Source organism: Puma concolor, chromosome E1, assembly GCF_028749965.1.
Source record: "Puma concolor isolate L17-30 chromosome E1, mPumCon1.1.hap2, whole genome shotgun sequence".
Taxonomy (NCBI): domain Eukaryota; kingdom Metazoa; phylum Chordata; class Mammalia; order Carnivora; family Felidae; genus Puma; species Puma concolor.
The window spans coordinates 17,395,154-17,416,206 of NC_141680.1; the positions used below are offsets into that span (position 1 = coordinate 17,395,154).

General features: G+C 39.1%; 2 protein-coding genes and 1 long non-coding RNA gene across 18 annotated transcripts in view; 1 reads left to right on the forward strand and 2 right to left on the reverse strand.

The window, feature by feature from the left end:
* The window catches only part of NSRP1 (nuclear speckle splicing regulatory protein 1), a 61,909-nt gene extending 61,785 nt beyond the window's left edge, over positions 1-124 (reverse strand). Inside the window, exon 1 of the mRNA XM_025916727.2 lies at positions 38-124. Coding sequence (XP_025772512.1) covers positions 38-57 — 20 coding nt within the window. The 5' untranslated portion in view covers positions 58-124. The remainder of the gene's footprint in view (positions 1-37) is intronic.
* LOC147574155 (uncharacterized) lies at positions 56-19,723 on the forward strand. Of its 3 annotated transcripts, XR_015243952.1 has the most exons (4): positions 56-428; positions 2,879-3,067; positions 13,682-13,897; positions 17,605-19,723. It is a non-coding gene; the product is annotated as an uncharacterized LOC147574155 (long non-coding RNA). The 3 variants fall into 3 exon arrangements; XR_015243951.1 differs by lacking the exon at positions 2,879-3,067 and having other exon boundaries at positions 63-506; XR_015243953.1 differs by lacking the exon at positions 2,879-3,067 and having other exon boundaries at positions 65-428.
* Positions 10,040-21,053, reverse strand: part of EFCAB5 (EF-hand calcium binding domain 5) — a 182,483-nt gene continuing 171,469 nt past the window's right edge. For 13 of the 14 annotated variants that reach the window (XM_086686407.1, XM_086686401.1, XM_086686403.1 and 10 more), the window contains one exon: positions 10,040-10,620. In XM_086686407.1, coding sequence (XP_086542533.1) covers positions 10,427-10,620 — 194 coding nt within the window. In that variant the 3' untranslated portion in view covers positions 10,040-10,426. Of the gene's footprint in view, positions 10,621-12,762; positions 13,049-21,053 lie in introns of those variants that run through there. The other variant, XM_086686410.1, reaches the window with a different exon arrangement.

Consider the following 21,053-nt stretch of genomic DNA (forward strand, 5'->3'; position numbering starts at 1 on the left):
TCATTCCCAGCCTAACCCTAACTCCCGGATCACTCACTGCCTGCCCGGAATCGCCATCTTGCTCCCGTCTCCGCTGAACGTGGCCGACGGCTACGTGACGCTCACGCAGACGTCAACGTCATCACGTACACTCTCGCGCGGATCTGGGCGGCCTGAAACACTTTTAGCGGCTGAATCCCTCCTTGAGCTGCTTCCGTCTTGCAAGGGCCCGAGTCCTACGGCCTTAGGCTTTGTTTGGAAACCAACTGGCTGCCTGGACGTTTTGGGAAGAAAGGAATGACAAAATTCTAGGCCAGCAATTCCCAAAGTGTGGTCCCAAGAGCATCACCAGGAATTTGTTAAAATGCAAATTCTCTGGCGGTTTCCCAGACTTACTGCATTTGAAACTCCCGGATGGGGCCCAGCAATCTGATTACAGAGCCCTGCAGGTAGCTTTGATATTCAAGTTTGAAAAACACTGCCGTAAAGCTATAGATTTTTTTTTTTTTTTCCACCGAGGCTTCAGTGTGAGTATACCTGGCTCAGGGTAACTTGGCAACTGAAAATCTGTATGTTAATATAGGACCTATGCTCATAGACGAAATTATTAATAACAGCATCGTGGTAATACTGGATATAGGAATCAAAATTATATGTTATATATATATATTTTGTTTTGTTTTAAATTCTAGTCGCTTTTCGTCTGTTCATCCACCAGCTCTTGACCTGTTCAAAACTAGTTTTCTAGCAGCCAAAGAGATCTTTTCAGTTACTGACAAAAGGATGTTAAAATCTCCAACTGTAATTGTGGATTTGTTTATTTCTCCTTTTAATTCTGTCAGTTTTTGTCTCACCGATTTTGAAATCCTATTATTTAGGTATTTAAACATTTAGGATTGTTAGGTCCTCTTGCATTGACCATGATACCATTAAGAAATGACCCTGTCTTTTTTTCTCTTTATGTACTTTATCTGATTTTAATATAGACAGTTTTTATTGTTAGCATAGTTTATCTATCTAAAAGTAGATATTTTAATCTACTTGTGTCTTTATATTAAAAGTGGATCTCATGTTGATAGTATATACAATAAAACCTTTGTGAGTATAATTCATTCTGGAAACATGCTTTTAATCCAAAGCATATGTATATGAAAGTGAATTTCCCCATAATAAATAATGGAAACTCAGACGATTTGTTCCATAATCCAAAATACTCATATAAAAATGATTATAATACCGTAATAAAATACAAAATAATATAAAATATAAAGAAAAATAAATTAACCTGCACTTAACCTTTGAAAACCTTTGTGGCTGGTGTGAGGGAGACAAGAGAGAGAGGAGGGTTATTGTGTAGGACAACTTTCACTATCACTAGCGGGGTCACTGCTGTCTATTGGCTCAATGGTATCTTCTGCATGGGGGCCATTGTATATGCTCACAGGGATGTTGACTACAGTACAATATTAATAAACTTGTCATATACTGTATCTTATTTGTATATTATTTTTAATTTGTATCCTAATTAGCATATAGTACAATAATGATTTCAGGAGTAGATTCCAGTGATTCATCCCCTATCACACTCAGTGCTCATCCTATCAAGTGTCTTCCTTAATGTCCCTTACCCATTTCACTCATCCTCCCACCCACAACCCCTCCAGCAACCCTCAGTTTGTTCTCTGTATTTAAGAGTCTCTTATGTTTTCCCCCTCCCTGTTTTTATATTATTTTTGCTTCCATTTCCTTATGTTCGTCTGTTTTGTATCTTAAATTCCTCATAAGAATGAAGTCATATAATATTTGTCTTTTTCTGACTAATTGCACTTAGCACAGTACCTTCTAGTTCCATCCACAGAGTTGCAAATGGCAAGATTTCATTCTTTTTTGATTGCTGAGTAATATTCCATTGTGTGTGTGTGTGTGTGTGTGTGTGTGTGTGTGTATATATATATACACATATATATGTATATATATTCCATTGTGTGTATGTATATATATACACACACACATACATACATATATATACACACATAAGATTACATATATATGTATATATGTAATCTATATATACATATATACATATGTATATATGTAATCTATATATGTATTATACACATCTTTATCCATTCATCTTTCGATGGACATTTGGGCTCTTTCCATAATTTGGCTATTGATAATACTGTTATGGATATTGGGGTACATGTTCCCCTTCAAATCTATTTTTGTATCCTTTGGGTATACCTAGTAGTACAATTGCTGGGTCATAGGGTAGTTCTATTTTTAACTTTTTAAGGAATCTCCATACTACCGTTTTTCACAGTGGCTACACCAGTTTGCATTCCCATATACTGTATTTAATGTAACTCGGCAATAAAGCAGCAGAGGAAAAGGTCTATATCTGTAGGCAGCCTGACCTAGAATGAATCAAAGCATTCCTAAGCTTACTCTTGTATGGAAAAGCAAAAGACTGTCCATAGGTGCTTTGAAGTGACAAAAAATACACTAGTGCCAGTTATGGGCACTTCCAAAGTTCAGAAAAATCACTGATTTCTGCCAAACACCATGGTCTGAGACTGAGCATCTGAGCATGGGAGGTGATCACTCACAATCCTGCAGAGAGAGAGAGAGAGAGAGAGAGAAGAACCATTGGCTCAGTTGTGATTGTGTGACCTTTGGCATCACATACTACTCATATTTGCAAGACATTGCTCATTTATCAAGTTAAAATTTATTAGAAATGTTTATTAGAAATGTTTGCTTGTCTTGCAGAATACTCACAGAACAAATTACTTGCAATCCAAGATTTTACTGTATTTGGGTCTTGCTTTTTTTTTTAATCTAATCTGATAATTTCTTTTATTAGCGTGTTTAGAACATTTTCTTTTTTTTTTTTAAGTTTATTATTTATTCTGAGAGAGAGAGAGAGAGGGAGAGAGAGAGAGAGAGAGAGAATCCCAAGCAGGCTCCGCACTGGCAATGCAGTGCTGGAACTCAGGAATTGCAAGATCATGACCTGAGTTGAAACCAAGAGTTGGACACTTAACCAACTGAGCCACCCAGGCACCCCTAGAACGTTTTCATTAAAGTGAGTATGAGTATGGCTGCAGTTTTTCTATTTTCCTATCTGTTCTTTGTTCTCTAACCCTCCCTGCTTTTTTTTTTTTTTTTGCCCTCTTTTGGATTAATCAAGAAATTTTTATGTTTCAGCTTACAATTTTTATGATGCAACCTCTTTGTTGACTTATTAGCCATACTTCTTTGCTTATTGTTTTTTAAGGTATTGCTTTAGGGTTTCTTATATACATCTTTAATTTATCTCAGTCTGTCTTCAAGTAAAGAATATACCTCTTTATGTATAGTTAAAAAACCTTATGGAGCACCTGGATGGCTCAGTCGGTTGGGCGTCTGGCTTCAGCTCATGTCATGATCTCACAGTTCATGAGTTCAAGCCCCGTGTCCAGCTCTGTGCTGACAGCTCGGAACCTGGAGCCTGCTTTGGGTTTTGTGTCTCCCTCTCTCTCTTCCCCTCCTCTGTTTGCATTCTGTCTTTCTCTCTCTCAAAAATAAACAAACGCTAAAAAAAAAAAAAAACCTTACAAAAGTATACTTCCATTTTCCCTCACTTAGGTTTTGTGCTATTATTTTCACACATTTTACTTCTACCTATGTTACAAGCACACAATAAATTGTTATTTTTGCTTCAAGCAATTATCTTTCAAAGCTATTTTTAAAATAAGAAAAATGTTTATGCACACATTTACTATTTCTATGTAGATCTGTGTAGATCAGATTTCTATCTAGTACAGACATTCTTTTTTTTTTATGCTTATTTGAGAGAGAGAGAAAGTGTAAGCAAGGGAGGAGCAGAGAGAGAGAGGGAGAGAGAGAATTCCAAGCAGGCCCCATGCTGTCAGCACAGAGCTCAATCCCACAACCCTGAGAACATGACCTGAACTGAAATCAGGAGTCAGATGCTCAACTGACTGACCCACCCAGGCGCCCCACAGCCATTCTTTTTTAAACAGTTTTATAGAGCTATAATTCACATACCATGTAATTCACCAATTTAAAGTGTATATAATTCAATGGTTTTTAATATATTCAAGGAGCTGTGCTACCATCACCATAATCAATTTTAGAATAATTTTAATGTCCAAAAAAGAAAGCATATATACATTAGTCACTCATTTTTGCACAAACCCTTTGACCCTAGGTAACTAGTTATCTACTTGTGTCTCCATGGATGCAGTTCTCTCAGTTTTTGCTTCATATGCTTTGAAACTCTGTTATTAGATGTATAAATATTTAAGATTGTTATGGTTTCTTAATTAATTGACCTATTTTTCATTATGAAATGACCTTCTTTATCATGGTAATATTCTTTGCTCTGAAATCTACTTTGTGTGTTATTATTATAGTCACTCCAGCCACTCTTGACATTGACTCCAAAAGAAACTTTAACTCCAAACATTAACTCCAGGGAAAGTGAAAAGGTGTTCAGAAAAGGAAAATGATTGTAATTTACTACATGGCTAAGCCCTAAATAGCATACATAGTCATGATAATGCAAATGCTGAATATCAACCTATTCTAATTTAAATTCCAGTGCAATATATTGAAAAGGATGGAGGAATGGGAAATGTTTGTGTGTGTGTGGACGCACATACTGAGGAAGAAGCTGAATCTTTGTAATGCATACTGAGAGGTTAATAAATATTGCTTAAATCAGGGAAAAAAATGTAGCCACACCACATGTTATTTCACAATATGGAGGTACGTGTCAAAATCAAGGGGTTGGGAAACTATGCAAAGGGTCAGATAGTAAATATTTAGGGGTTGTGGGTCTTGGGGTCTTAGTAGCTATGGCAGCTACTCAACTATGCCCTTGCAGTATGAAAGCAGTCATAAACAATATGGGCATCCTTTTCTTTCTTTCTTTTTTTTTTTTAAAGTAAACTCTACATCACATGTGGGGCTTGAACTCATGACCCTGAGATCAAGAGTCACTTGCTCCATGGACTCAGCCAGCCAGGCACCCCTGGGCATGGCTTTTCTAATAAAACTTTATCGTAATAGGCCTGAGCTGTTTATTAATTCCTGACCTAAAGGAATTGAAAGTAGTTGACTCGGAGGTAAGAAAAATAGGGGTGAGGTGGGGCTGGGAAATGTTGTGGTCTTAAAAGACGTTGTATAACAAGATGACTCTTTAAATTATGAGTATGTGTTATTTTGCTTAAAATAAAAAGAATCAATAGAGGGTAAAAATAAAGCCCCCTGCCAAGACTGTCTGCCTCTTGCTTAAAGAGACTGAATGGGGAATTAGTTACACAAAATTACCCAGCTCAATATTCCTATATATAATGTGAGCTTTTGAATTGGTGTATTGAATCCTGTATCCTCCCATTGCCTTTGGGATGTCGTAATGAAGCAGTTGTGAGATTTTCCTAAAGGTAGAAGGCTGATTTCTCTGATGCATTGTTTCAGAGAGTTCAAATTCTTCAATCACTTGGCAGAGTTTGCAGCAATGGTGGTACCTGCAGCAGTGAATCAGAGACACGGAAAAGACTCCTAACATTTTGAACCCAAGTTTGGGAACTTTAATTGAAGATGGTGTAAGAACAGAAGCAGAGTGAACCAATAAAAGATGGTATCATTACTACCATACTCCTATTACACAACAGAGAATTCCAACTGTCTTAGACTTCCCAATAAGACCTCAAGAACAGAACAGTTGACTAGCATTGGATCCAAGGCAACTGTAGGGACCTCAGCACCCAAACTAATGGATCTTCCATTTAATCTTTTGACATTAATGTTACTGATGTCACTTCCCTACTCTTTCAGTCTCTGCTTCTTTTTGTGCCCTCTGCCTTTTTGTGCATTCTTGTCCCTAACCAACTACGCATTTTTTAAACTTTCTCGCTGCCAACTTGTAGTGTCTGGAAGGCAGTATCCTTTAATTTGTTTAAGGCCTGACGTGACACTTTTGGCCTCTCCAAACTCTTTACTGTCCTTCTAGACACTGCTCTTATTGCTGTTTCCTAGTTTGGATTATCCATGGTTTGGTTACTTTCTATATTAGGCCTTTTCACAGATTGGTCTTCCTTTGGCAAGGGGTCAACCCCAGTTCAAAACGCTGTGGCTACAGAGTCAGGGTCACATAGAACAGAATATGGCCACCAAGAGGTACCCTCCTAGTTGTGGTCTATGGAAGGGACAGTCAAAGAGAGGTAAAATAGAGCTAATGATTAAGAGATGGAACAGCTACTGAGGGTAATTACTATGCCTAAGGACAAAGAAATAGGCAATATTTAATTGATATCTATTGAGGGAGGTCTTTATAATAAAATCATACAGGGGAGAGTAAGAACACAGAGTTAATGATGTAGGGTGGGGTTAGGTGGGAGTGGCATTGCATAAAACCTACATGAGAAGAATGAAAATTCCCTAAATTACCTGCGGAAGATCTTCTGAGTCTGGATTGGAGATGTCTGTGGAAGTTAAGGGTAGCTGGTTGCTTAAACATATTTAGATAAAGAGGGAATGGGAAGTGAGTCACAAGAGACCAACATATTGTACGATTCCATTTATATGAAGTGTCTAGAATAGGCAAATCCATAGAAAAAGAAAGATGAATAATTGTTTAGGGCTTAGGTGGGGGAAAATGGACAGTGACTACTAATGGGTATGGGGTTTCTCACGGGGGTGATGAAAATGTTCTAAAATTGTTGTAATGGTTGCAAAACTCTGAATACAGTAAAAACCATTGCACTGTACCTGTTAAGTAGATGAATTATATATCATGTAAGTTATATTTCCGTAAAGCTTGAAAAGAGGCAGTAGAAGCTTTCCTGAGATTCCAGTATCATTGTCTTGGAATCTTAAGTTGTTGCTGGACCATGGAAAGCCATAATTAAAAAGGAAAATGGTCTGGGCAAACAGCCTCTCCTTTGCTGTCCTGCCCACTGCTCCCTTGTGGTGTATTTAGTAAACTTCTATCTCCTTTGTTCTGCCCTGGGTGAATTCTTTCACTGCCCCTGCCACCATTCTCCACCCAATCTGGATGACCTGGCATTTTGTGGCCCATATGGGGAATCTCTGCTGGGCCCAGACTCTCCCTGGATTCTCCAGGAATTTCTCAGGACTTTTCCTCAGAGAACCATCTCTAGTAGTCCTTGAGGAACTGATGACCTTGGCTGAGGTCACTCCTTGGTAAGGAGCCAAAGGCCCCAGAGGGAAAAGGGTGAGGGATTTCCCCTCTTGACCTTCAGAGGAATCCTTTCTTCCCTCACCTTTCTCTTTTCAGCCCTTTGGCGGTCTAACCCTAGTACTCCTCCACAACTGAAGCTTTCTGGCCAGGGCAGCTATCCCCATGTGGTCTGAAGGTCCAAGGGCAAACAGGTTCGACACCTCATGCCTGTGAGGGCGAAGACTGCTTTCCTCTCCTCTCCCACTCCATCCCCCTGAGGTCTCTGTTACCAATTTGCAGCACATTTGGCAGCAGAAGCTCATCCAGGGCAAATCTGCACACATTACAGACTCAGTTGGGACTCTTTCTGATGCTGGCTGACGCTCAGCTGCCTTGCTTCCTTCTCCCCTGCACGCTTTTTTCCTTTGTTCCCTCAGATCCAACACCATCTTGATCTACAGGCAAAATACATTCCTACCTGTCTGAGTGAATCCAACAATTATGTATAGGAATGATTATTCAATAAGGATTCCAGCCCATGCCATCAGAGGGTCCCCTCTCCCTAAATCCCATGGACCTGGCTACCAGTGAATTTCACTCCAATCTCCTTTCAGCACATTAAATAATACCATGTTCTGGTCTATAACTGCACAGAACCCCTGATGGACCCACAAGTTGAGGTAGAGACGTGCACCCACCCTGTCTAGCAAGAAGCAGCTACTGAAGATGAGACCTCTACTCAAATACCAAAGATTTGTCATTGTTGATCTGTCAGGGTGGAATCCAGAGGCTGTTTTACGCAACAGGTTTGAGCAATGGAAACCTGAGTAAGGCAAAAGGGCCCAGAGTGATAACCAGGCTGCATGCAAACAGGTGCATTAAATGACCCACCTCAAAATAGCCATAGCCCCCAGCTGACCAATGGGCTACTTACAACCAGGCACTGTTACCAAAAAAGGAAAATTCCATAGGTTCCCATACCTCCTCATTTCACCCCATAACTATAGCCCCCCCCCCCACCGCCTCCTGGCAGACAGCCTATCCTTTGCTGTCCTGCATGCCACTGCTCCCTTACAGTGTTTTCAAAAAACATCTGTCTCCTTTAAAAAAGGTGGGGGGGGGGGGGGGGGCGTGGCTCAGTTGGTTAAGTATCTGGATCTTGATTTCAGCTCAGGTCACGATCTCATGGTTTGTGGATTGAGCCCTGTGTCAGTCTCTGCACTGACAGCGCAGAGCCTGCTTGAGATTCTCTTTTCTCCCTTTCTCTGCCCCTCCCCTGCTCATGCGCTCTCTCTCTCTCTCTCTCTCTCTCTCTCTCTCTCTCTCTCAAAATAAATAAACTTAAAAAAAATAAAGGGAAAATTGTCTGGATGGTCAACACCATACCGTGTCCATGTTATGTATAAGCTACAGTAAAGAAAGCCAACAAAAAACTAATCAAGTCCAAGCTTCTGAAGTATATATAAGTAAAGCAATGTATTCAATAAATAGATTTAAATATAAATCTGTATGTAAATTTTGTCAAGTATAAATAACATCCTCGTCACTAAAAAAGTAAGCTCCTAGTGCTAAGGGATAGTATTTTACTTGAATGATCATTAAATAAATTCAATTAATCTTTCTTGTTGGTTGCTTAATTTTACTTATTTTTTTAATGCTTTATTTATTTTTGAGAGAGAGAATGTGTGTGTGAGCAGGGGAGGGGCAGAGAGAGAAGGGAACAGAGGCTCTGCGCTAACAGCAGCAAGCCCAATGTGTGGCTCAAACTCATGAAACGCAAGATCATGACCTGAGCCAAAGTAGGACACTCAACCACCAGCCACCCAGGCATCCCTGGTTGCTTAATTTTAAAGTAGTTTCTAAAAGACTGATAGCATAATCATTAGTCTGGTAAAGGTTGAAAAGTGTCAGTGAGATGTCTGAGTGCTGGCAAAAGGTAGGATAGATGGAAGCTAGGTCCCCTGGCTTCTTACCAGCTGTTGGGACGTAGGTAACTCACGCATTGAGCCTATGTCCTCATTTATAAAGTGAGGATAATGGTATTAGACCGCCTCCCTTACAGGTTATTGGGAGGTTATAAGCTTGTGTGTGAAAATACTTCAAACAAGTTAAACTCCATGCAAGTGTATGATACCTGTTCTCATTAAGCTAGATGTCATTTAGTTAACTTAATTCCCATGATTATGGTTAATAAGATAGCGTTCTGCAAAAAAGTCCTCTGCTCGCTGCCTAAAATGCCATTTGTATGCACAGTGAACTCTATAAGCTTGTTCTGCAGCCATCAGGATATGTGGCTATCAGTTTAATATCTTCAAGAACATTGTTCCTAGAAATGTTGTTGCAAATGCCCTGAAAAGCCCTCTTCCAAATATGAAATAGGCTTATAGGTTAAGACTGGGCATGCGATCATCCAAGAGATGAGAACTGGTAATAACACTGCTGCCACTTTATCAGAGAAGGTTAAGAAGGGACCTCCAACCTCAAATTATAAGATGTTTGCAACGCATCACATTTTGTCAACCAAATAAAGAAAATGAAGTTTAATTTCCCAAATTTTTATTAAAAATGGACTCTCATCAGATATGTTATTGCAAAGATGAAATCTCACAAAAGAGCAGTAAAGTTTGCTGTAATAATAAGCTTTAAATAAATATAAACTCTTTTTGCAGTTCTTTAACTTGAGAGGTTTTTGTTATTAAAAAAAGGTGTTTTCTTTTTTCCATGAGTCATGGACATTTTCCTACAAGAATTTCTATTTATTGAAGTAACTTAAGTTGTTAAAGTCAGTAGGGAGGAGTAGTGATCGTTGGGGAGGGGGAAAAGGTGGTGCAAATTTAAGTCTGAAAAAATTAGAAAAACAATTCCCAGTTCATGTCTTAAAATCTTTATTATTTGGTACTCCTTTAATGTAAAAATAGCCATTTTTCCATAAATCCTCAGTCTTTACTTTGCACCTTTAAAGAGTTGAAATAATTCTACCCAATTAACCACAATAGTCCCACTGCAGATACAAAGCTAAAACTAAAAGGAAACTTTTCAACATATCCTATAACATGCATTTGGTTATGGCTACCTTAACTGGATATTTTTTAGATCAAATTTCTCCTTAGGTAGCATTTTCGTTTTGGAAAATGCTGAGGTCAATGTCTAGGAGCAAAATATGTCTATGCGACACTCCTTTCCAATTGAAGGTATTTTATAGTTAACAAGCAAAACTGAACATGACAAAAATAGCCTGAATACAGTACCAATTCATTAGCATTTCCCTGGCAAGCTTCCCTTTGGCATTTTTGCATACACATAGGAGTCAGTTTTGGAGGGCAATGGGGGTGCAATAGCACTACTTGTTTTTTTGCTTAGCTCCATGAGAGTTAAACAGATGTGTGCCCAGTGGTATAGGTATTCGATGACACTATTACCAAACTTCCATACTTCAATTCGAGAATGATCTATACCAAAAAAAAAAAAAAGTTAGTATGGATAGTTTTGTACCTTTATTATTAAAATATATAAGTTCCAGTATTACGATGAAAGTTCATCAGATATGCTTTGAATCAAAACCATGGCAGAATTTTGTTTAAATGTATAATTATAAGAAAATGGATAAATAAATTTTGATACATTCATATAATAGAATATTGCATAGCATTTAATGAATAAAGAACTAAAGCTACACATTACATTGTGGATAAATCTCAGAACGTATTATCACAAAAAGCAAGTTGTAGAATAATATGTTCTTTTGGATACAATTAAAATATAATTTAAAACACTGCAAAATAATTTTGTATTGTTTATGGATTCATAAACATGTAAGTAAAAGTAAGGAATCATGCATAAAACTGATAAACATCAAATTCATAATAGTCTTAGCTCTAGAGAGGAAAAAAAGAGAATGGGAGGGATCAAGGAGAGGTAGAAAGTCTCAGCTGTTTCTCTAATGTTTTATTTCTTTAAAAATGTCTGACTCGGGGCGCCTGGGTGGCGCAGTCGGTTAAGCGTCCGACTTCAGCCAGGTCACGATCTCGCGGTCCGTGAGTTCGAGCCCCGCGTCGGGCTCTGGGCTGATGGCTCGGAGCCTGGAGCCTGTTTCCGATTCTGTGTCTCCCTCTCTCTCTGCCCCTCCCCCGTTCATGCTCGGTCTCTCTCTGTCCCAAAAATAAATAAACGTTGAAAAAAAAAAATTAAAAAAAAAAAAAATGTCTGACTCAGGGCACCTGGGTGGCTCGGTTGGTTAAGTATCTGACTTTGGCTCAGGTCACAATCTCATGGTTTGTGGGTTTGAGCCCTGCGTGGGGCTCTGCTTTAGCAGCTTAGAGCCTGGAGCCAGCATCAGATTCTGTGTCTCTCTGCTCCCTCCTCCCCACCCTGCTTGTGCTCTGTCTCACTCTCAAAAAATGAACATTAAAATTAAAAAAAAAAAAGTCTGACTCAAACATGTATAACATTCAGATTGGATACAGAATATGGCTCTGTAATGACTACACAGGTGTTTGTCTCTAACTTTGGTTTGTAAACTCTACACCCAACGTGGGGCTGGAACTCAGGACCCAGAGATCAAGAGTCTCATGCTCTTCCAACTGAGCCAGCCAGGCACCCCTATAATTTCTATGTTTAAAATTTTTCCTAATTAAAATTTATTTTAAAATATGTAATAACTGCACACCATATGTTTCATTTGTTAAATTGTAAACTATTAAACTGCCATTCATAAAAGTTACTTTTTCCCAGGAGTCAGTGACTAATATCCAGATAGAATGGTCCAATGAAAAGAGAATATACTTTAAAATTGAACATATCTGGGTTTCAATCTTGGCACTACCCCAACTAGTTCTGTGACCTTCAGTAGGCCACTTAATTGGTGTTAGCCTGTTTCTTCTTCTACAAAACAGGGATAACACCTCAGAACTGTTATGAGGATTAATAAGAAAAGATATTTAAAAATCTGTCACAGAGTAGCTGCTAAAACAATATTTCTTTCAGGTGCCTCTCACCATTAGCTCGATGTTTTATTCATTTTTGTTACTTCTTATGTCTACCACAGTGACTAATCCAATAAATGTTTGCTAATTTGAGTTGAATAAACCATTAAGTGATACTTATAATTGAATAAGAGTTTTTAAATGTCATCTTCTATCCAATGGCTCATTAATGACAAGTATGTCCTTCATGGATCTGTATTAGAATGACAGAACGGGGTGCCTGGGTGCTCAGTTGGTTAAGTATCTGAATCTTGATTTCAGCTCAGGTCATGATCCAGGATCTTGGGATCAAGTCTTGTGTCTGGCTCTGTGCTGAGCATGGAGCCTGCTTAGAACTCTCTCTCTCTCTCTCTCTCTCTCTCTCTCTCTCTCTCCATCTGCACCTTTCCCCCTGCTTGCACTCTCTCTCTCTAAAATAAAATTTTAAAAAAAAGGATAACAGGGACACCTGAGTGGTTCAGTTGGTTAAGCATCCAACTCTTGATTTTGGCTCAGATCATGATCTCACAGTTCATGAGTTTGAGCCCTGTATCGGGCTCTGCGCTGGCAATGCAGAGCCTGCTTGGGATTCTCTCTCTCCTCTCTCTGCCCCTCCCCTCCTCTCTCTCAAAATAAATAAATAAACTTAAAAAAAGAATGACAGAACATTTTATTTCCCTATATTCTATCCCTTCTTTCTATGAAGGAAGAAGATTCCCTGAATTAGATTTAGCCTTTCTATTATTTCAAAGTTTTGACTTCAACAAAAGTACAAGATATGAAAGGCACGTAAAAACTGGGAAACATTCACAAGTCTCAATTTTTATTTGAGGCTGATTTAAAACATGGAGGTGCAATTTTCTAAAACTTTTTCTTTCAACACACACAGAGGCACTGTCTTTTCTCTCGGTTGTAACTGTTCAATAAATGTTGAAACAACATTAAATTACAGAATGGTTAAATTAGGTCTTTCAAATATTAAAAGTCTTTTCAGATTATAGCTCAGTAACAAATGAATAAAACAAAAACAGATGGTGGTCATGAGAGCATAGTACAAATATCTGATTCATCTCAAGTTCTGGGCAATCCCAGACCAATCCACATACATACTTAAAATATTGAGGTGCACTAGTTGTAATTGATTCCTTTTTTTATTAATTCACTTCCTGGAAACTTTACAAAGTAATGCTATAGGCTGGAAAGATTACTTTGATTATCTTAACGTTCCAGTGTTATGAATCTAAAGTTCATCCCAGAACACACCTAAAACCAAACCTAATTCATTTTCTGAGATATCGGCTCTGCTGCACCCCACAGTTTTTATTCTTTCTGACCTTTCCAAATCCCCATCAAGAGCTCTGTTCCATTGATGCCTGCCTGCCTGCCACAGCGGTTTTATCTCAACATCCAAATGAAACAGACCCCTATCTGCAGCCATTATTAAGCTAGTCGGCCATCTCCACCGTGACTCAAGGACATGAGGATGGGGAGGGAGGCCTCTCCCTTTCACAAGCCCCTGTTGCTTATTTCCTGTCTTATTGTTACCCAGGACAGAAGCTCTGAACCTATCTGGGTTGTGGTTCCTGTTTGCCTGCGTTTTCCAGTGAGAGAGTGATGTGTTAACAACAGCTGTAATGATTTCTCTAATGAAGCCTCCTTGGCTCTGTTGGGTTCCCATTAACAATGGTTGAGCGCTACTGCCCTCTTGTGGTGGATGGACGCCAGATTTTGCCGCTTGGCAGAGGATAAGAGCCAGATTGCACAGGTTTGGTAATTCTTTCAAACAGACCAATTTGTTTCTTTTCTGTTAGAAATTATGTTGTTTTTTTTGTTTGTTTTTTGTTTTTTGTTTTTTTTTTTTGTTTTGCTTTGCCTTGGTAAAGCTTATAGTAAATTATTGGAGGAAATCTGAGCTAAAAGAATTGCTGGGTCAAACCCTTGAATCTGTTTATAAACCTATTAACTCAAAAACAATTAATGGTATTTTTGTAGGTTCTAGTTTAATCAAACTTTTAATTACATAAGGAATTGATTTTGCTGAAAGCTGTGGGATAGTCCAGGATATTTCTAATTCAAACTCCCTTTACAGATCTCTGTTTTAACACTAGATTAGTAAACTCCCCTTTTGGGAATTATAGGCAATTAGAAAGATGCGCAAAGCAAAAATAATGAAGTACTTAAGCATCAAGTTCAAAAGTCAAAGTATAACTGCTCCTTTCAACTAATAACCCAAGTATTTCTTGAATGCTTCTCTCCTTAGCCTTAGTTCTTAGTTTTAGTTCCTTTATTTCTATTGTTTTGTATACTTTGTGCCACCTTTTAACATTACTGCCACATGCAATGGGCTGAATGTCCTGCAACATCATATAGCTAAAAGATCATGTGTGTGCATGTTTCAGTCAGTTCTTAAGTAGGTCAGAACACCCATATTGGCCATGGCTTTCAGGCACTTACTATGTTATCATTAACTTAAAGTGATCCAAAATGTACTGTAGAGTGCTGCTTCTAGGATCAGTGTTAAAGGGGGAGGTAAAAACACATTTTTTTCTCGAATTACCCAAAGTTGGGTAGAAGTTTGCTCCAGACTGAACATTGTGTTCTTGCAGGCATATTAGTTTCATTTCTGTTGGTATAATTTCCTTACAATATCACATTGTATTGGCGCTTTTTTTTCATGATATATCTATAAATCAAATATGAGAGGGGTGCCTGGGTGGCTCAGTTGGTTGAGCATCTGACTCTTGGTTTCTGCCCAGTCATGACCTCACCGTTCATGGGTATGAGCCCCACTTGGGATTCTCCCACTCTCTCTCTGCTCCTCCCGACCTCATTCTCTCCCTCTATTTCTCTCAAAATAAATAAACTTTTTTTTTTAATGTGAGAATTGAAATCAATGCAATTTGCTTTACAAAAATTCATAGTTTAATGCAGTAGACTCTGAACTCTGATTATGTACTTCCATCAGTAACAAATATTGAGCATGAACCCCAATACATGTATATTTATTTATAAATCATTAATTTTAAAACAAAGTAGGCAGTGATGGGCAATAGGCAATAATTACAAACAAAAGTCCTATAGTATTTTTCTTACACCCCAAAAGTACAGGTATCAGCTGTTTGTCCTTTTGTTTCCTCCTTTTTGTTTGGAGCTTTGTCGAGGAAGCTTACAGAGGGCTCTATATTCAGTAAACACACTCATAATCTCCCAGTTTTCACTCTGGTCCTCTCCCTCTCAACTGTGTCTGATGTCCCCCAGTCCAGAGAGTTTCTATGTTATCCCCTTTGAGAAATAAATTTCTAGGGTTGGGGAGAGGAAGTTGCCCAGTGGTGTGATGTAGAAATGAGATACAGACAAAAACACTAAAAACAGAAAGAAAGGAGAAACAACAGGGAAGAGAAAACTTCAAAAAATAATTATTGTTGGGGTGCCCAGGTGGCTCAATGAGTTAAGTGTCAGACTCAATTTCGGCTCAGGTCATGATCTCACGGTTTGTGGGTTCAGTCCCTGCATCCGGCTCTGTGCTGACAGCACTGAGCCCACTTAGGATTCTCTCTCTCTCCCTCTCTCTCTGCCTCCCCCACTCACACCCTCCCTTCCTCCCTGTCTCTCAAAATAAAGCATATGCTCACATAAAAACTTGTAAACAAATGTTCGTAGCAGCATTATATACAATAGCCAAAAAGTAGGAACAACCCACATGTCTCCATCAACTGATAAATGGATAAATAAAATGTGCTATATCCATATAATAGAGTATTATTCAGCCATAATAAAAGAATGAAGTATTGATACATAGACCAAAGATGAACCTTGAAACATTATGCTAAGTGAAAGAATCCACCTTGTATGACTCCATTTATATGCAATGTCTAGAACAGGCAAATCCTAGAGACAGAAAGTAGATTAGTGGTTGCCAGGGGTAGGGGTAGGGAGGGGCAAAGAATAGAACAGCTAATGGGTGCTGGGTTTCTTTTCCAAGTGATGAAAATATTCCAAAATTAGTGGTGATGTTTGCAAAACTTTATGAATATACTAAAAACTACTGAATGGTACAGGATAAATTGGTGAAATTTGTGGTATATGAATTACAATCTCAGTTTCTCAAAAAAGACAACGGGTCATTGTCTTCAAGATTATGTTCCCTGGGAAACTAAAAATCAAATATGAGGGTTGAATAAGAACATTTTCAGACATGAAAGTCTCAAAAAATTTACCATTCACACACTCTTTCTCAGAAAACTACAAGAGATACGCTACCTCAGAGCAAGGCAAAGTAAATTCCTATGATAGCAGCAAAATGGATTTCAGGAAGGCAACTGAGTAGCAGATCTGGGTGGGGGAAGACCCCAGATAGAAGGAGAATCAAGATCTCTAGAAGGGATGGCTTTAAGGCAAAAAAAAAAAAAAAAAAAAATGGAACTAAAAAAAATTACCTGATAAAACTTCCCCCAAGGGAAATTATATGGAGAGACAAAATGGATGGGGTGGGAATTGTCAAGAAATACAAAGAAAATTTAGGAACTTAAAAAATAAAACTAAGGGGCCCCTGGGGGCTCAGTTGGTTAAGCTTCCGACTTCGGCTCAGGTCCTGATCTCACAGTTCGTGGGTTTCAGCCCCGCGTCGGGCTCTGTGCTGACAGCTCAGAGCCTGGAGGCTGCTTCGGATTCTGTGTCTCCATCTCTCTCTGCCCCTCCCCCGGCTCACGCTCTGTCTCTGTCTCTCAAAAATGAATAGACATTAAAAAAACTTTTTAAATAAATAAAAAAAAATAAAAGTGAATTATTTACTTCAGGAAAGACAAAGAGTGAAAAAGGAGCAACCAAAATATGTTTTATATTCAGCTGTGGATCATATTTGCATAGGCAAAATCATGTAAACAATGCATTTTGATTTAACTCCAAATGATAATATAATTACATTGAGAGGACAGGATAAGAGAATGGTGGTACAACAGAACTCAACTTTCATCTATAATAAGAGGAAATCAGTTGACGAGGTTTAAAATTGAGGAATGAAAAGATAGCAATGCTCTACAGTATTAAAAAGACAGAAATGTGCACATGCCAGAAGAAATAGTCAAAAGAGTCAAAAAGAATGGCCTCTGATGAGGGGACCTGGGGAGACTGAGAAGAGAGAAGAGGGATGGGCTAATGACTCTTTTGTTAGAAGGCTTTTAGTTCCAGTTGACCTTTTAAAATACTTTAAAAAAACATATAATTTTTATACTCCTTTGAGATAAAAGATTATTTAACATCCACTAAAATGAAAAAAAAAAACTGTGTCAAGAAAATCTGGAAAAATATCTTAGCCTTAAATAGAAAAATGTTCTCATTAAACTGATTTTTAACAGACCTTATTGGATATTAAAGCATCAGTGATGGTACCTAGATAAATAAAACCATGTTGTTTAAAACCAAAAGCAAAAAGAGAATTGATGATTTGATTTTTTTCTTTCTTTTTTCCCCCAGGATGACTTGGACTAGAGATGGAAAGGGTCTGCATGCATGGGAAATGGGTCAAGCATCCAGGCCCCAGGTCTTTACTGAACCCTAAACTAGTTTCCCAGATAGTGTGTGAGTTGAGTGCTTCTCCAATATCTTTCATACAACGCCTTTTAAGAGGTATTTGCCAGAACAAAAGGAATCTATTCTGAAACTAAATGGATGTTTCCTCCTCTAGAGCCTGAAATCTGGTGAGCATCTCATAAAAGGCACCCTCAAGGCTCCCTGTTTAACCCAGGTCTAACTGTGATTGCAGGTGGGAAAACAACAAATCTCAGAAGGAATCACCACCCAAGAAACCAAGTCCAAGAAGGCGGTAGAGAACTGTAACTAAATCCAAACCAATGAGGGTATATAGAGGGTCCAAATTAATAGGACAAAACAATATTCTTGGTATCTTGTTCATTTCACTTTGACTTGTTTAAAAGAACCAGGCATATGATCACAGTTGCATATTCAGTTCAGTGCTGTGTTCACATTTCTTATTTGTGGAAAGTTGGTAGTGTCTTATTAAAGGTTCCTATCTCATCTTCAGCTGTGCCATGAGGAATGAAGGAGAGGCTTGTCCCACTCTTGCAATGGAGGGAGATAGAGAATAGCAATTGCTAGAGCCACCACGATGGTGGCAGTAGTGCTTAGGGAAAGATCGCCTGGGGAAGGTGAATCTTGAAGACAGTTAATCAGGGTTGTGAGTCCAGCAGTCCTTCCCCCATGATGGTGGGTCATCTCCCTCCATTGCCATCTCTGGTGGATCATGGTGGTGTTTTTTTTTTTGAGGAAGCTGGTGAGTTTCTTTATAGATGGTAATAGCACATCTATCTGGCTGCTTTGGCAGAGGAGGAGCTCTAGGGCTCCTGCAGGGGAACTCCTGCAGAGACCAGCATCTATAGACTTAGAGACCCTTGGATTTAGGCATGGGGAGGAAGTATGGCCACTTGGCAGAAATACAGGCTCTAGAGAGCAAAGTGATTCTGGTCACACTTGAAATGAGAGATCATTCTTCTTGCTTCCAAGTCTGATAACATTTCCCGGTAGATAACATGTGTCTAACCCCCTGGGATGGGGACATGGGACAGGTATGGGACACCCTACAGAAAGAGCAGGCAAAGTTGGCAGCATAGGTCCAAAGTGGAGTGGGGAAAATAGATCCTTGAGAAGATGGGCAGGTCATGGGTCTTCAGGAAGAAGAGGACAACTACTGGAAGTGCTTTAGGCAGAGTGACAGAGGTTGTTGATGCTCTACTGCATGCACAGCTGTCTGGGTCCTGGTCCAGGGGTCACTGGAGGCACTGGGTTCCCTTACAGGAAAGTATGTCAGCAACATTCACATGCAATGAATGGCACAGCCTTAGGACGCCAAGCTTGCTGAACAAAGCTGTCCAATACTCCTTCATAGATGACAGCCTCAATCTAAAGGTGGGATTCAGCTGCCTGGAATTCCACCAGAATATAAAATACCCCTTTTGATGCAAATCAAAACCACAATGAGATATCATATCACACCTGTTAGAATGGCTGTTATCAAAAGTTCAAGAAATGACAAATATTGATGAGGATGTGGAGAAAATAGAACCCTTGTACACTGTAGGGAAGGTAAATTGGTAGAGCCATTGTAAAAAACAATATGGAGGTTCCTCAAAATACTAAAAATAGAACTACCATATGATCCAGCAATTCCACTTTTGGGTATATATCTGAAGGAAAAGAAATCACTGTCTCAAAGGGATATCCGCACCCCCATGTTTATTGCAGTATTATTTACAATAGCCAAGACATGAAAACATCCAAGACTTGGATGGATGAAGAAAATGTGATGTACATACATACAACGAATATTATTCAGCCATAAAAATAAGGAAATCCTGTCATTTGCAACATGGATGGCCCTGAAGTCATTATGCTGAGTGAAAAAAAGTCAGACAAAGTCAAGTACTGTACGATCTCACTTGCATGTGGAATCTAAAAAAACTGAACTCAGAAGCAGAGCATGAATTGGTGGTTACCAGAGACAGGGGCTATGTGCAAAGGTGGTCAAAAGGTACAAACTGCCAGTTACAAGATAAATAAATTCTGGGAATGTAATGTACAGCCTTGTGATTATAGTGAACAATACTATACTGTATATATGAAAGTTTCTAATAGAGTACATTTTAAAGGTTCTCATCACAAGAAAAAAATCTTTTAATTAAAAAAATGTTTATTTACTGGGGGGGGGGAGGGAGAGAGAGAGAGAGAGAGAGAGAGAGAGAGAAGGAACAGGGGAGAAGCAGAGGGAGAGGGAGAGAGAGAATATCAGTGGGGCTCAATCTCATGAACTGGGAGACCTGGCCTGAGCCAAAATCAAGAGGCAGACGCTTAACCAAATGAGCCACCCAGGTGCCGCCCCCCCAAATCTTTTAATTATGTGAGGTAATGGATGTTGACTAAACCTACTGGTGGTGACCATTTCTCAATATGTAGATATATCAAATCATTATGTTGCATACCTTAAACTAATACAATGTTATATGTCATTATATCTCAATAATAACTGGGAAAAATAAAAAAAAAGAATAAAAAATAAAGTGTACCTTTTCTAAGACATCAAAAAAATATATATTCCTTTCTAGAACTAGGATGAAGTAGGGTGAAAGTTGACAGCAGAAGTCCTAAGAAAGTGTAGACACATCACCAGCCCTGATTTTATCTTCTTGGCAAAATCATTAGTTTGAAAGGCTTGGTGGGTTAGGAGCTGTGTTAAGTCCCTCCCCAACCTGGGCAGAAATGACCACTGTTGGTGGTATTTCATGCTAGGTAGTGTTGTTGACTGGGGCTTTAGTTAACACTGCTAGAAGGCTCAGATAAATTTTGAGCCACAAATTGCCCTGCCAGAGGCTCTTCTCTTTCAGGCACAAACAGAAAGGTGCCCCCGTGAGTTCCCCTTCTTTCCCTAAATGGAGAGCTTACAATTTCCCAATACAATTGCGTCTGAAGGAGAGAGGGTTGGTGTCTGGGTGGCCTATGAACTTTCTTGGTTGCAGCAGAGACTGCTATAATGCTAAAGGTTTGGCAGTGGTGGTGGAAGGGGGGCCTGAGGGCTATTAGGGTTCTGGCTGAATCCAGCTGTGTTCACTGCAGTTGGAATTCCTGCCACCTGAGGACACTGTTGGAAAAGAGAAAGAGGTGGAAGCTTTGGCGATCAAGGCTGCTCAGGAATTGGCTAGCACAGTTGAAAGGAGAGGAGAGGAGGCAGAAATTTGCATGTTTACCCAAACAAAGGAGCTGCATATGACTATAGGAGTTAGTTCTGGTAGGCAAATCAGAGGTGGAACCTGAACTGAAAAGATTCCCATAAAGCATTGGGACAATGTTACAGAAGATGTCTTTGTCTGGAGATGAGCTAATTGAGGGTGAGAGCCAAATCCTGAACACACTTG